Source organism: Microcaecilia unicolor, chromosome 6 (assembly GCF_901765095.1).
Source record: "Microcaecilia unicolor chromosome 6, aMicUni1.1, whole genome shotgun sequence".
Taxonomy (NCBI): domain Eukaryota; kingdom Metazoa; phylum Chordata; class Amphibia; order Gymnophiona; family Siphonopidae; genus Microcaecilia; species Microcaecilia unicolor.
In genome coordinates this window covers 321,559,424-321,574,493 of record NC_044036.1, presented here as the reverse complement: position 1 = coordinate 321,574,493, position 15,070 = coordinate 321,559,424, and the positions used below count along the sequence as shown (strand labels likewise).

The 15,070-nt window shown below is 41.9% G+C and overlaps 1 protein-coding gene across 1 annotated transcript in view; it reads left to right on the top strand.

The window, feature by feature from the left end:
* Window positions 1–15,070, top strand: part of SPAG9 (sperm associated antigen 9) — a 228,701-nt gene that overhangs the window by 114,343 nt on the left and 99,288 nt on the right. The window contains 3 exon segments of the mRNA XM_030208362.1: window positions 3,639–3,759; window positions 5,625–5,724; window positions 6,213–6,334. Of these exon segments, the coding sequence (XP_030064222.1) occupies window positions 3,639–3,759; window positions 5,625–5,724; window positions 6,213–6,334 (343 nt within the window).

Genomic DNA, 15,070 nt, shown 5'->3' with positions numbered 1-15,070 from the left:
GTTTTCATCTCTACCACCTCCCGTGGGAGGGCATTCCATGTATCTACCACCCTTTCTGTGAAAAAATACTTCCTGACATTACTCCTGAGTCTGCCCCCCTTCAACCTCAATTCATGTCCTCCAGTTCTACCACCTTCCTGTCTCCGGAAAAGGTTCGTTTGTGGATGAATACCTTTCAAATATTTGAACGTCTGTATCGTGTCACCTCTGTTTCTCCTTTCCTCCAAGGTATACATGTTCAGGTCGACATTTCTCTCCTCTTACGGTTTGCAACGCAAATCCCATACTATTTTTGTAGCTTTTCTTTGCACCGCTTCCAGTCATTTTACATCTTTAGCAAGATACGGCCTTCCAAACTGAACACGATACTCCAAGTGGGGCCTCACCAATGACTTGTAGAGGGGCATCAACGCCTCCTTTCTTCTGCTTGGTGTTATACCCCTCTCTATGCAGCCTAGCATCCTTCTGGCCACGGCCGTTGCCTTGTCACATTGTTTCTTCACCTTCAGATCCTCGGACACCAACACCCCAAGGTCTCTCTCCTGAGTCGAGCTTACTAATCTCTCCCCTCCTATTCGGTATCTCTCTTTTGGGTTTCTGCACCCCAAATACATCACTCTTCACTTCTTTCATTAAATTTTAACTGCCAGACTCTCGACTATTCTTCTAACTTTTGGAGATACCTTTTCATCATTTCTACTCCCTCCAGGGTATCCACTCTATTGGCTATCTTCGTGTCATCCGCAAAAAGGCAAATCTTTTCTTCCAACTCTTCAGCAATATCTCCTACAAATATATTAAACAGAATAGGTCCCAGCACCGACCCCTGAGGAACTCCACTGCTCACCTTCCTTTCCTCCAAGCAGATTCCATTTACCACCACCCTCTGCCACCTGTCGGTCAACCAGTTTCCTATCCACCACTTTCGATTCTATGTTCAGCCCTTTCAGCTTTTTCACGAGCCTTCTGTGGGGGACCGTATCAAAGACTTTGCTGAAATCAAAGTACATGTAGAGCAAGTCCTGCATTCAGTTCTTTGGTCACCCAGTCAAAGAAGTCAATCAGATTCGTTTGGCAGGATTTTCCTTTGGTAAAGCTATGTTGCCTCAGGTCCTGTAACCCGTTGTCTTCTAGAAAGTTAACCATCCTTTCTTTCAGCAGCGACTCCATTACTTTTCCTACCACCGACGTGAGACTTACCGGTCTGTAGTTTTCCACTTCTTCCCTGTCTCCACTTTTGTGAAGAGGGACCACATCCGCTCGTCTCCAGTCTCGCGGAACATCTCCCGTCTCTAAAGATATATTAATTAAATCTTTAAGAAGTCCTGCCAGGACCTCCCTGAGCTCCCTCAGTATCCTGGGATGTATCCCATCCAGCCCTATAGCTTTGTCCACATTCAAGTTCTCCAGCTGTTTATAACTCTTTCTTCCATAAATGGTGCAGTATACACTCCATTCTCAGATATTCCCTCGGCAGCCAACCGCGGTCCTCCAGGATTTTCCTCCGTGAATACTGAAGAGCAATTGTTTAGCACATTCGCTTTATCCTCCTCACTCTGCACATAATCATTCTCATTATCTTTGCCTTGCAATTCCATTCCTGTCTTTTCTCCTTTCTCCAATATATCTGAAAAAGGTCTTGTCACCTCTCTTTACATATTTAGCCATTTTTTTCTTCCGCTCGCACTTTCGCTAGCCATATTCCTCTCTTCTTCTTTGAATTTAGTCTGATAATCTTTTCCGTGATCCTTTCGTTGCGTTCTTTTGTATTTCTTGAACAAAGCCCGTTTTGCTCTTACTTTGTCAGCTACTTGTTTGGAGAACCATATAGGCTTCCTGTTTCTTTTGGCTTTTTTTTTTTTACTTGCATAAAGATCAGTTGCTCTATTTATAGCAGCCTTTAGCTTTGACCACAGATTTTCCATTTCTCCTATGCCTTCCCACTCCAACAGTTCCTTCTTCAGGCATCCCCCCATTTTATCAAAATCAGTACGTGTGAAATCCAGTACTTTGAGTTTTGTGTGTCCACCCTCTGCCTTTGCCCTTATATCAAACCATATGGTGTGATGATCACTATTACATAGGTGGGCACCCACCCAGATGTTGGAAACTTACTCCATTTGTGAGCACAAGATCCAGCATCATGGGTTCCGTCACCATTTGTCTGAGCAAGGCACTTTGACAGGCATCCACAATCTCCCTACGATTTCGCAGATGGGATGTTCCAATCCACGTCAGAGACAAGTTGAAATCTCCCAACAGTAGCACCTCCCCTTTCATACCAATCTTTTGAATATCTTCTATCAGATCCTTGCGTAGCTTCTCTGTTTGTGCTGGTGGTCTGTAGATAACCCCTCTCCCCAGGTCTGCCGCATTTCAGCCGCTCTGATATTGTCTCTCATATACAGTGCCACTCCTCTGGCCCTCTCTATCCTTCTTAAAAAGATTATAGCCCGGCATAGTCATATCCCATTCAAGGGAATCATTAAACCACGTCTCTTTAATAGCAACAATATCCAAGTTTTCTTCAAACATCAGGGCTTGCAAGTCTTGAACCTTTTTACCTAGACTACGAGCATTTGTGCTCATTGCTTTCCATTTGCATAGTGAGTTTAGGTGGTTTTCTATATTTAGATGACCTTTCCCTCTGCCATTATGTTTATTCTGGGGGTAACTTTATGAATTCCCTTTTGTCACCCCCACTTTAAATGTCTAGAAACCTACTGTCTTAATTTCTCTCCAAGGATCCTTTTTCCAGTTACAGAAAGATGTAGCCCATCATTACAATAGAGCCTGTTATTTCCACATATTACCCCGTGCTCCTATGTATCTAAAACCTTCTTCTTTACACCAAGACTCAATCCACATTGAAATCCACTGTTTTGCATAGTCTTTCCTCTCCCTTCCCCCATGCGGGAATTACTTCAGAATAAGCCACAGTCCGAACCAAAGATTTCAGTCCCCAAGCTTCTGGAATTCTCTCTATGCTGTAAATTTGCTATTATTGGCCAGGTCATTTGTCCCCAGGTGAATTACAACATCAGTATTTGAAGCCTTGCTCTCTTCTCGGATCACGTTCCATATTTGGTCAGTGCATCTGGTAGCTGAAGATTCTGGAAGGCATTTCACTAGTTTGGAACCCTTGAACCGTGTTCCTAAGTTAATGCCTCTGATAATGGAGTCTCCGAGCAGTTTCTGCTTTTCACCAATCTGTCATTGTTTGGGGGATGCTTCTTGGGTTGTGCTAGTTTCATTGCCTCTGGTTCCACCACAGTACTTCTTTTTTCAGCATCAAAGACAGTTGATGATGATCTAAATTAGGATATTGAAAGAAATTGGCCCAGAAGTATGTAGTGTCCCACGTGTGATGCATTACTCAAGAGTATTAAGGGAAGATTTGCAATCTCCTTTTACTTGTTTTGTTGAGCAAGTCTTCCAGTGTGGCTGTTTTGACATCTTAAATCTAGTGTGGTGAAGTAATTCTGTTAACGGTGATTACTTTTAGAATTGTAGTTCTATGTTTCAACTAGTCAGATGAGCAGATATAAGAGTTTTAAAATAATAAAAACATCTTATTTTAATGAGTAACTTTGTACACTTCTTTAGATCTGAATTTATAATTTTAAATGTCTTTCTAGGATGAACTCTCTCATAGCCAAACAGGATCAAAGTCTACAACACCGGCTTCAACTGTTGTTTTGGATGTCGCTGTAGGCCCTACTATTTCCATAAAGGAGGATACTGAAGGCCTAATGAGAAGTATAAACTTACTGAACAACAAAAGAGATATAACTAAAACTATTGATGTACAAGTAGGACAGCAAACTAGAAACGTGTCCACTGTTGAATAGCCTGGATGTCACCCTTCAGCATGCTAATTAAATGCATACACTAATTCTCTAGCTAGGATTTGTGAAGCTTGCATTTGTTCCTCCTTCATCTCGTTACCCTCTTCATAGATATTGAGGGCTTCTGTACTTTGGGGATTTTAAGTGGAATGTCCAGCCTTTCCAGAGAGTTTGATAACTAGAATAACTTGAGATGTACTGCTGCCTGGGTCAAGAGCGTTGCAGTTGCTGTGTTGAAAAGGATCAGTTTAATTATTCTTTAATATGTAAATATCAACAATGAGGTTGAATTGCCACATTTAAGAAACTTGTAAACTCTAGTTGCTATCTGTTTGTGCAGCTTCATAAATAGTCAGAATTCGTTGACCTTAAATTGCCAGATGTGTCTAAAAGAATCTTTTGTTCGCTAACCTACCGTATTATCCATTTTTTCCACATCACTTGGGGAATGTGATTTTGTTTTGGGCTGGAGAGGGAGAACTGAGACTAGAAAAGTGCAGGTTTTTAAATAAAGTAGCTAAGAAATTGACCTGGGAAATTAAGCTAAAATTGTACATACATGGCCACAGATTGCCCCAGTCCCTATCTTCTGTGTAAATTTTTGAGTTTTTCTAATTGTTTGTCCATCTAATTTATTTAAGTGTTTTTCTGGGCGAGTGACTGCATCACTTGTCAAGGGATCCATTCCCTCTAGTGTTTAGAGACTATTAGAGGCCAACCAAAAACAGTGGTTTTGGTTCCGTCTGAAACCGAATCAGTGGTCAAAATATGCCACTCAGTTTTGGCTGAAACCGTGGCCCCACATTCCTGCTGCCACCACATGCCCGCCCCCTCCCCCAGACAGAAAACCTGGGCCGCCCACCAACTCCGCCCTCCCTGGGCTTACATTTTAAAAGCCCTGGTGGTCTACTGGCCTCTTTGGGGCAGGAGCATTCCGAGTTGCTCCTGCCCCGAAAAGGCAACTAGATCACCAGGGCTTTTAAAATGTAAGCCCAAGGAGGGCGGAGTTGGTGGATGGAATGGGTTTTCTGTCGATTTGGGGGGGGGGGGAGTTTGGCTTGGAGCAGGGTTATGGTTTCAGATTCTGCTGAAAATACACAGGCAGGGCCAAAGACTGAGTCCCAAACCCAGATTTTGGGTCCCATTTGGTGCTAAAGCCTAAATTTGGTTGGCCTCTAGAGACTGTCCTTGACTAGTTTAAAACTTGTGCTCAATCAACCTTTTTGTGTGTATGCTATTTTGTGTCCAGTATGGGGGTAATTTTATGAAGCATTTTCCATGTGTGGGGAATGTTTCATATATTAAAAAGGGCTCATGTAAAATTGGTTGGGGGGTATCGTGCATGAAAGATGGTCCACATAAAAATAGATGCTATCTGTAGGCATTCCCGGGGGGGGGGGGGGGGGGGGGGGTGTTTAGGTGGAGTTGTGATTAGACAATTACATGCATAGAGTATGTGCACAGATTTACAACCTCAAAACAGTTATAAATTTGGGCACCTCTAGGCCTTGTTCTGGGTGCCTATATTGCCTTTTTTAAATAGGTACCTTGTTCCAAATTTGGCATAATCACCTTTTCAAATTACCCCATGTATACAAATATGTTTCAGATTTTAATGGCATTTGCTTAACTAGTGTAATATGCAGTGCCGTGAGATGGTTAGATTGTAGTGTAAAACACTCTAGCTTTTATTTCATTTTTCTCTTACATATAGTGCTGTACTGTGCCTTATGAGTAATAGCTGTCATTTATCATACATCACATTTTTTTCCAAAGGCCAAAATGAAAATGATGATAAATCTGAAGTTCAAGCCATTATCGAATCAACACCAGAGCTGGATATGGACAAAGACCTCAGTGGATACGTGTCCACAAGGTAGAGTAGCAATGGCTAAAAGAACTCTACCCGTCATATGCCTCAAAAATAGAAAAGCCTACCCTTACCCCAGATATCCTCTATTCAGCCCTCTCATAATATATTTTAACATTCTGAACTGTAGAACTTTTGTCAGGTTTTAGATAGTTGTGCTGTAAAGAAAGCTGCTAGTGCTGAGTAGTCTATTTTGATATTTGTTCTTGTCTGTTTGCCACAATCATCTGTATTATTTATATATTAATGTAGGTGCTTAAATGTTGTTTTCCAAGCTAAGATGTCATATGTTCCTCGAGCAAATAAGAGCTGGAGAGGAATTCAGCCTGCAGTGTCTGTCTATGCCAGATCTTTCAGGCTCCTAACCTTAGTTAGGCGGTTGTGTTAATCCCAAGAGAGGATATAAGCCAGGGCCTTTCAGCTTACTTGTGCATTATTATGCAAGCGAATCTATGTAGCAATATTTCATGCGTTATTTTTGTTTTATTGTATAGTACTCCAACCAAAGGCATAGAGAACAAAGTGTTTGACCGTAACACAGAGTCATTGTTTGAAGAGCTGTCTTCTGCTGGCACTGATCTAATAGGAGATGTTGATGAAGGTGCCGACTTACTGGGTAAGGCAGCGTGTCTTGAAGGTTTTTTGAATGTTCATAGCATACATTCAGTAAAGAATATCCTTGGTGTGTTGTTGTGGAAAGCATTCTAATCCAAACCCCTTAGCCCTGGGGTGGTCCTCGAGGGCCACAACCTAGTCAGATTTTCAGGATTCTCCCAATGAATATGCATGAAATCTATTAACGTACAGTGGAGGCAGTACATGCAAATAGATGTCAATCATATTCATTGAAGAAATCCTGAAAACATGACTAGGTTGCAGTCCTCAAGGACTGAGGTTGCCCACCCCTGCCTTAGCCACGGGGAAGGGGGAACTGTTGAGAGCATAGTGCAGTAACCGTGATCGTTTTTGCTTATTTAGAAAATAAATACTCTGAAAGCAGACCCACCAAAGCCATAAGAAATAACTTTGTGAAGCATTTTCCACATGTAATGTATGTTTTACACACACAAATTGGCTCTTCCAAATAGTGTATCTATACTTGTACAAGAAAAGCATGCCGTGCGTAGGCTTGTCCAAAGGCGCAGTTTGGGCAGAACAAGTGCAGAGTTGTGATGTAGGTGATTTCTTTACAAATGTCATACACACATAGAGAACAAACACATTCTTACATTTCCTTGTGTGCTTTTGAAGACAGCTCTGTAGTGTATGTGAGCCTTTACTGAACAGGTATGTTGCTTTTAGAAAACAAGAAAGAAAGAAAAATGTTAAATAGTGCATTGTTTCTTGTTTAATTTTTGTGGGTACCCTTCTAGAAAGCTATGTCTAACATGTTTTGCTTATAAAAGAAACCTTTTTTGTGTGTTTAACATTTTTATAGTATACATCACTGATTTTAATTGTAGTTTGGAGTGTAATGGCTTATGATGTCAGAACAGACCTAGGGGGAAAATTATCAACATGGGTTACTGTTAGGATGGGTTGTTTTAGCACAGGTCCCATTTTATACAGTGACTTAGCTACTAATAACTGGGGTTAACAGTAAAATATAACATCTTAACGGCAGCCCATATTGACAAGTCCTGCCCCCCCCCCCCCCCAACCACACACAAATGTTGGTTGCACAAAGGAAGTAAATTCTCCCTTGATTTCTGTTCATAGTTACAAGAATCTGTATTTGGAAATTTCTTGTGGCTTTTATTTTATAGTGCAATATGCTTTATAAATATTTGATCCTAAAATAACTAAACTCATTTTTAACTGGATTAAATAATGAGCTATCACATTCCTCATGACTTGTACTAACAATCCACCCGACACGCACACAATGGAAAGCAGTTTCACTCAATATTCACTTTGAGCGGGAGGGTGGATGAGTGGGGAGGCAGCTTTAACTGCTGCTCTATTTTCCTCTTCTGATCGCCTGCTTTTTGCCCTGGAAGAAAATTGAAATAATATTCTGTTAGGTGGAATTTGGAAGGGAAGTTTTTGGCTACAGCATGTCAACCCCTATGGTAGATGGCTATTAATGCCTTCTTCCCTGTGATTTCTCAGACAACCCTAAACACTGTTGGATATGAGTCCTAAATTCAGCTAAGAATTGCTGTAATGGGTCAGACCGAAGCTCTTCTATGTGATAGCACAGAGTTTGGCTGGCTGAGGTCATCTTCGGTACTTTAGTCTTTTTTAAATATGTATTTGCATCTAGCTTACTTGCTTTTTGGGACTAGTGTCTCCAGATGGATTAGTTTTGGATACCATAATAGGAATGAAAACATCACTCGTAAGCCCCAGGACATGTTAGATAAAAATCACAGTATCTCAGTTACTGCTAGTGCTTGTTGTAAAATGTGATTGAGCTTTTAAAACATTATTCTATTCATGGCCTCATAACTTACCCATGGTCTCTTTAATATTCTCTTCTTGTCACTTGTATTGTTTTACAGTTTAATGATTTGCTATACCACTTCTTATAAATCAAACTAAACTGAACTATGTATTAAACCTTGAGCTGCTTCCTCCTATGGATTCTAGAGAGACCTCACTTTCTTACAGCTGACCCTATTTTAACTCGGGAGCCTCCCACTTCCTTCCCTTTTATGGTTTTATTTTTTTTTGTGTGTTTGTTTTTATTAGATTCCCTGCTTTTCGAAGCTTACACTGTCCATTATGAATTTTTGCAAAGTGCTGCATACTCCTGATAGCGCGCTATACAGTGCATTCTTTCTAGCAAAAAAGGTGCCGGTACTGAAATGCCAGATCACTCTTCAGGGGTGGGGTGTTCACTGAGGAACCCACCCCACAATAGCCAGGCCCCCTGCAACCAGTCACAGAATCTATGACAAGGCAGAATTGGTGTGTAGAACCTGAGCTCTTTCATTAAAACTTGTGGACCATGGGTCAATTTTAGCAGGCAATGGAAAAGGTGCCGGTACTCAGTACCCCCTCAAACAAAGCCCTGGCGCTATATAATAACCGCGCCAAGGAGAGCTTTTTGAGAGTATAAGGTATACAGGCAACATATCAAGAAGTATGTTTTAGTCAAGCCTCTGGTGCCCATTCTCTCTGCCACACTTTCTTAGTCTCTGATTGCATCTTTTGGTGTTAGGAAGGATTGGTTATCCATCTTAGAGTGGGATTATGGCTCTACATCCTGCTATAGTGTTTTTTTTTGTGCATATATTATGACACATTCTTTGCATGTATTATGGCAGAATAATTTTCTTTAGTATTCGTTCTGCTTATCTTATGGATGATGGGAAAACATTTTCACAGTTCCATCTTAACAACTGTCATATTTTCTCCTTTTTAGATTTAACAACTTATCTCATTGTAGATTAATAGACTTGAACGGAGGGGGCACGATATCCTATGGGAAAGGACACATTTTTATAGGCCCCATGTAGAGAGAGAGTAGAGTTCGCTGAGGGGTACCATTGTTTCCATACATTTAAATTTACACATTATCATCCAGGGTCCATGTCTTAAAGGTTTAACAGAGCAACTGGAAAAGTTTGGTTTTCAGAAATGTAAGAATCTTTTGTTATCAAGGGCGCCTCATTACCCTAGACCAATTGTAGGAAATACTGGGAAGGAAGATGCCCTTGTATCAGTACTTTCAGCTATTGGATCTTCTTTTGGGGGCAGATGCAAGACAGAACTTATGTAGAAAACAAACTCAGCTGGAAGTCTCTCTATTGAAATCTGCATTTAATAGGAAAATATTATAAGGGCTTTACAAAGTTACAGGGGAAATGAATACATCAGTGATACAAGGGCATATGGCTTTGGGAGAAGTGTTTGGGTAGTAAGGTAGATGCAGAAGATTAGTATATCATTCACACATACATTCACTCCTGGTCTTCTTTTATGGATTAGTAGTAAAAAAGGCCCGTTTCTGAGACCAATGAAACGGGCGCTAGCAAGGTTTTCATCATAGTGTGAGAGGATGAGAGTGTGCGGTAGGGGCGCCCCGTCTCCCGCCCTCCTCCCCCCCCCCCCTGTGTTCCCTTCCCCCTTTCCTTCCCATCCCCCTCCCCTTTTTCCTCCCCTCCCCCTCCCAGCTTCAGGGTCGTGGCCCTCCCCTCCCACCGCCACGTTCCAGCTGGCTCCCTCCCTCCTCCTCACGTTCAGGCTGGCTGGCTTCCTCCCTCCCTCCGATGTTTAGGCTGCCTGCCTCCCTCCCTCCCTTCCTCCCACGTTCAAGCTTGCTCGCTCCGTCCCTCTTTCAGGCTGCTTTCCTCCTTTCCGCTGAACAGCTGACTCCCTCTTCCCCGATGGCCCTGCAGCCCTATCCTCCTCCAAACCGCCTCCCCAACGCGGCTGCTGAAATCGCCGCTCCAGTCTCGCTGGGCCCCGCAACAGCGTCGCCAACCCCCTTCCCGCCGAACAGCTGACTCCCCTCTTCCACGACGGCCCTGCAGCCCTCTCCCATTTGTTCAGTGTCAGTGCTCCGCCCTCGACGTCGTCATGTTTGACGCATGGGCGGGGCAGACACTCATGGACGAAAATCGATCTCAGCTACTTCACTTTTAGAACGTTGGGAAAGTGAGGCTTCATTAGAACATTGGAGGTGCGTTTTATATAGAGAGATAAGCAATTGCAGTGAAGTTGATACCTAGGTTTTATACTGAATACCAGATAGGGCAGAGAAGGCCGGGGATGATACAGGAGGGTGCTGTTGGCGTAACTGTGGGGAAATAGCTTCTTTGGAGCACATGTAGTAGGACTGTCACTATTCTGAAATTTGGGGAGAGAGTGTGGGCAAAAGTGCAATATTGGATGGGAAAAGACTAGAAAGGGCTTGACTTCACTATTTGCTTGGTTTGCTACTGGGTAGAGTGGGGAAAAATGCAAGACTGGGGCATGGCCCCCACTCTAATCCTTGCAGCAAAGATGGAAATAGCCTGGCACTGGAAAGGAGTAAAGGGTTCCTCCTTAGAAGCTTAGATAGACAGACATATGCAAGGAAGTACAAAAAACTGAGAAGTGACATTTGAGCTCAGGGGTAAGAGAAGTATTTCAAAAACTATAGGCTTCTGCTCCATGGGCAGTATGACATACTATAGCTTGATCTAGACAGTATAGCTGTGTACATTTGGTTGTCCTCTTTGTGTGGGGGAGGGGTGGATGCAAAAAGTAGCATTTGGGGAGCAGCTTAGTTGTGTTGCAGTAATTTGTATGTTTTCATGTATGGGTTTAAGAATAACGTTACTGGGTCAGACCAATGGTCCATCTAGCCCAGTATCCTGCTTTGAACAGTGGCCAATCCAGGTCACAAGTACCTGGCAGAAACCCAAATAACAACATCAACTCTGATTTGTATGTTGACTACTTTTTAATAAAAAGTTAAAAGTTAAAAAAAATTTGAATAGATTTGCTCATATCATTCTTCTGGTTCCTATTTAGAATAGAATAAGTAACATTTAAGCTATTGGATGTATGACAATATCATTGTCGGTAATGAGGCAACCTGGCCTGACTTTTCTACAGAGCCTGCCTTTAATGTCACTTTAATCCTGGTTATGTAGTCAGCCAAGAGGTTAGTTTATTTTCTAGAGTGTATAACAGTCTTTATACCCACAGCTATTTAAAAAGTACTTGAAATTTGGAGGGGTTTATTTTTCTTCTCTTCAGGTGCCATGTAATCCCATTCTAAAACTATCGGTACTCTCCTGCAGATGGCCATCCTATGATATCATGGGACTTGGCATAAAAATAAACTTGACAGCTTGTGAAAAGCACAAGGAAGCTAAATGGTTAAGATGTGTTTTCTCCTAATATTTGTCCTTCCCTTTTGTCAAGATTCAGCAGTACTAGAAACTTACACATTTTTAAACACTGAAATAAGTGGACAGAAATATAGTCGGTATGTTTATATAAATTGTCTTTATCAAGGTGATGCATATCAGAATGCTTACATTGTGTGTCCTGCTCCTAAGATGATTATCCTTCAAAAGTATCTTTCAAGATAGAATTTATTGTGGTTACCATGGACAAATGATGTTTTTTTAACCGTATGTTTAAATTCACAGTGCTTATCTTACTGTGTCTGGGTTTATATTTGAAGTGGATATATTAGAATTTCATTCTGTTAAACTTTTCATAAAGCAGGTTTCACTGTGATTATATCTTGTACAACATAGTTTAAAATTCTATCCCAAACATAGCAGGTCTTTGTCTACAAAGTATGCTTACCTTTTTTTGAAGGAAGAGGGATGTATTACCTTAAATAGCATAATTTAACAGGAAATCTTAATTGTTTCTACATAGCTGCTATGCATGTTGCCAAAATTTACGTGATGCTGCATATGCCAGTGTTTGTAACATGGGGTTTTGTTAATGTCTTCCTTGCATGGCAGATGTACCTAAGCAGGTATCTTTGATTTCATTGCGTCAATTGATTGAGTTTTCAAGGTTTTAGGGTGTCCTTCAATATGAAATTGATCTTCATCAGATTGATTTTTGCGTTTATAAAGACAATTTTTGTCTCCCAAACCTTTCCTGGGGGAACCCTAGCCAGTCAGGTTTTCAGGCGACCCACAGTGAATACTCATGAGATTGACTGATTGGCATACAGTGCCTTCTTGGTATGCAAATCTCTCATGCTTATTCATTGAGGATATCCTGAAAACCTGATTGCCTGGAATTTCTCCAGGACAGGTTTGGGACCCCCTGATCCAGACAATACTTATGTTGTATAATAATATTTATTTTAAGGAAACATTGAAATTTGAGTTGCACGCTTTGTAAAACCTTAATTAGCCTGTATTCAATCTTTCTGTTTTCTCTTGGGCTGCTAACTCAGGGGAATATTCTGGTGTGTATTTCTTAAATTGTGTATAATTCTGCTTATGCAGTTATGCAGAGCTGGCTGTTGCTTTAGCAGAATGTTTTATTCTTGTTTTCATGCATATCAGCATTTTTGCTTGTTGGTATTTTTATTTATTATTTTTGCTTTGCATTAGTGAATGGCATTTTAAGGGAGCCCAAACCACAGCCTCTATCACTTAATTTACGAATGTTAATATCATAGCAGCAGCACGTCAGTCCATGCTCTAGAGCTTGGACTGTGTGTTAAAGAGTCATCTCTGGAGAATATTGGGATATGTCCAGAAATTATTGAAATAACTTATTGTATGATTTAGTAGCTTAGTATTTTTCAGTCTGGGAACTCATCATGGACTATGGTTCTTGAAATAATCATTGACAATTTAAGAGTCTTATCTTCGTAGAAAGAAAGGAGAAGCAGAAGTTGAATTGTGTGTGGGGGTTTTTAATACCCTGTTCATCTGTACCAGGGGTTCTCAACCCAGTCCTCAGAACACACCAAGCCAGTCAGGTTTCAGGATATCCACAATGAATACACATGAGAGAGATTGGCATGCAGTGGTTCCATTGTATGCAAATATCTCATGCATATGCATTGTGCATTTCCTGAAAACTTGACTGGTAAAGTGTGTCCTGAGAACTGGGTTGAGAACCCATAATCCATACATATTTTTATAGGGAATCTACATAATTGCAAGCAAAATATAGGACAATTTGGGAATTATCCTGCCAACACAAATGCCAAAGCCAGGATATACCATCACCCTAGACAACTAAAGATGAAATAGTCACTCTTTTTGTAAGTCATGGCACTCTTTATACAACAAGCACTTTATCTGTCATTTCATTGCCCTGGATTATCCCCTCAGGGTGATGAAGTGGAACTCAAAAGAGCTTTGCTGATCCAGATATACTGTGGGACCAGTAGCTTCCTGTCTCTTTATTTTAACTGCATGGGAAGTTTTTGGTCCCAAGTGATTCCAAAATGTTTGCTTTGTTTTTAATTAGATGGGGGAAAATCTTTAGAACTCAGTGTCATTGTCACCAGGGTTACGGTTAAGCCGCCGAATTGGGCGGCTTTTCGGAAACGGCTGTGGGGAATTTTCTCATCGCGTGGGTTGCGGGGATTTGGGCGGGTTTTCGAGCGGCCGCGGTGCAGGATTGGGTGGGTTTTCGCGGCTGCCGATTGGCCGGTTTTCCCGCTGCCGGGGCTTCTATTGGTCCAATTTGGTCCAATAGAAGCTTTTCCGGGGCTTCTATTGATCCAATTTGGTCCAATAGAAGCCTTTCAGGGGCGGGGTTGACGTCAGGGGTGGGGCTAGTGATGTGGGAGGCGGGGCTAGTGATGCAGGAGGCGGGGTTAGGTGACGCAGGGGGCGGGGGTTGGCTGCGGGCGGTTTTTGGGTGGGTTTACGGCTGGTTTGGGGCTGGCAACCCTGCTCAGTGTCTTAAATTTGGAGAAGAAGAGAGTTAATAACAGGTCAATATTTAGACAGCATGGTGAACATTTTTATTTTAACACAAGCCGTCGTATTTTATGTTTCAGTAATTTTTATTGATGGTACAACAAGCTTAACAGGCAACAGTTATAACTTCAAGATAATAAGTACAACATCAAAGTTTTAACTTCCCCCCACCCAACACCTATCTTCCCAACACCGCCCCCATCCCCCTTTCCCAGAATATATTCAATAATTTCATTGATGACTGGAGTCCATACAGTTGTGAAACAAAACCTTATGCAGTGCGGGCCTTCCCCAGCATCATCAGGGATTAACATATGGCCCATTTCCTTCAAACGAATACCCCCCATCCCTGGTCAGCAATCAATGGACAATGATCATGGAACCAGTAACTGTATAAAACCCTTTTATCCTTCCTCCCCATTCCAAGAAACTGATCCTTCCCCTTTCCCCTCCCCTCCAGCCTCCCTTCCTACTCCTCCAACCCTAGAAATTACCAACTCCCTCCTCCCCAAACCCCCACTTCCTAGGAACTAGGAGTTTCTCGCCAGCTTGCTAACTTACATGTAATCATCCTTCGTTAAGAAGCAAACTACGTCCTTGAGGGCTTAAAATCTGCTTTTCCTCCTTTTCGGTGAGAGCCGAGTCTCTCGCTTCCCAAGACACTAGAAGGTGTAGTTGGTTCCTCCAGTGCCAGTATGCCGGGGGTTCAGATGACGTCCAGTACTGCAAAATGCACTTACGTGCAACCAGACACATCTTACGGAGACACATTGTTTCAAATCTGTTCCTACCCCTAAATGCTCCTGGGACGTCCAAGTGCATCTGATCTACAGTCCCCAGAATATGAATCCCTAACTCTAGATCCAAAAAAAGCTGAATACGTCCCCAGAACACTTTCAAGGTTGGGCAACTCCAAAACTTGTGAAAAACGTTCCCTGATTCTCCCCGTACTTTGAGCAAGACGAATTCGAAAGACCACCCATATGGAATAGCTGGAA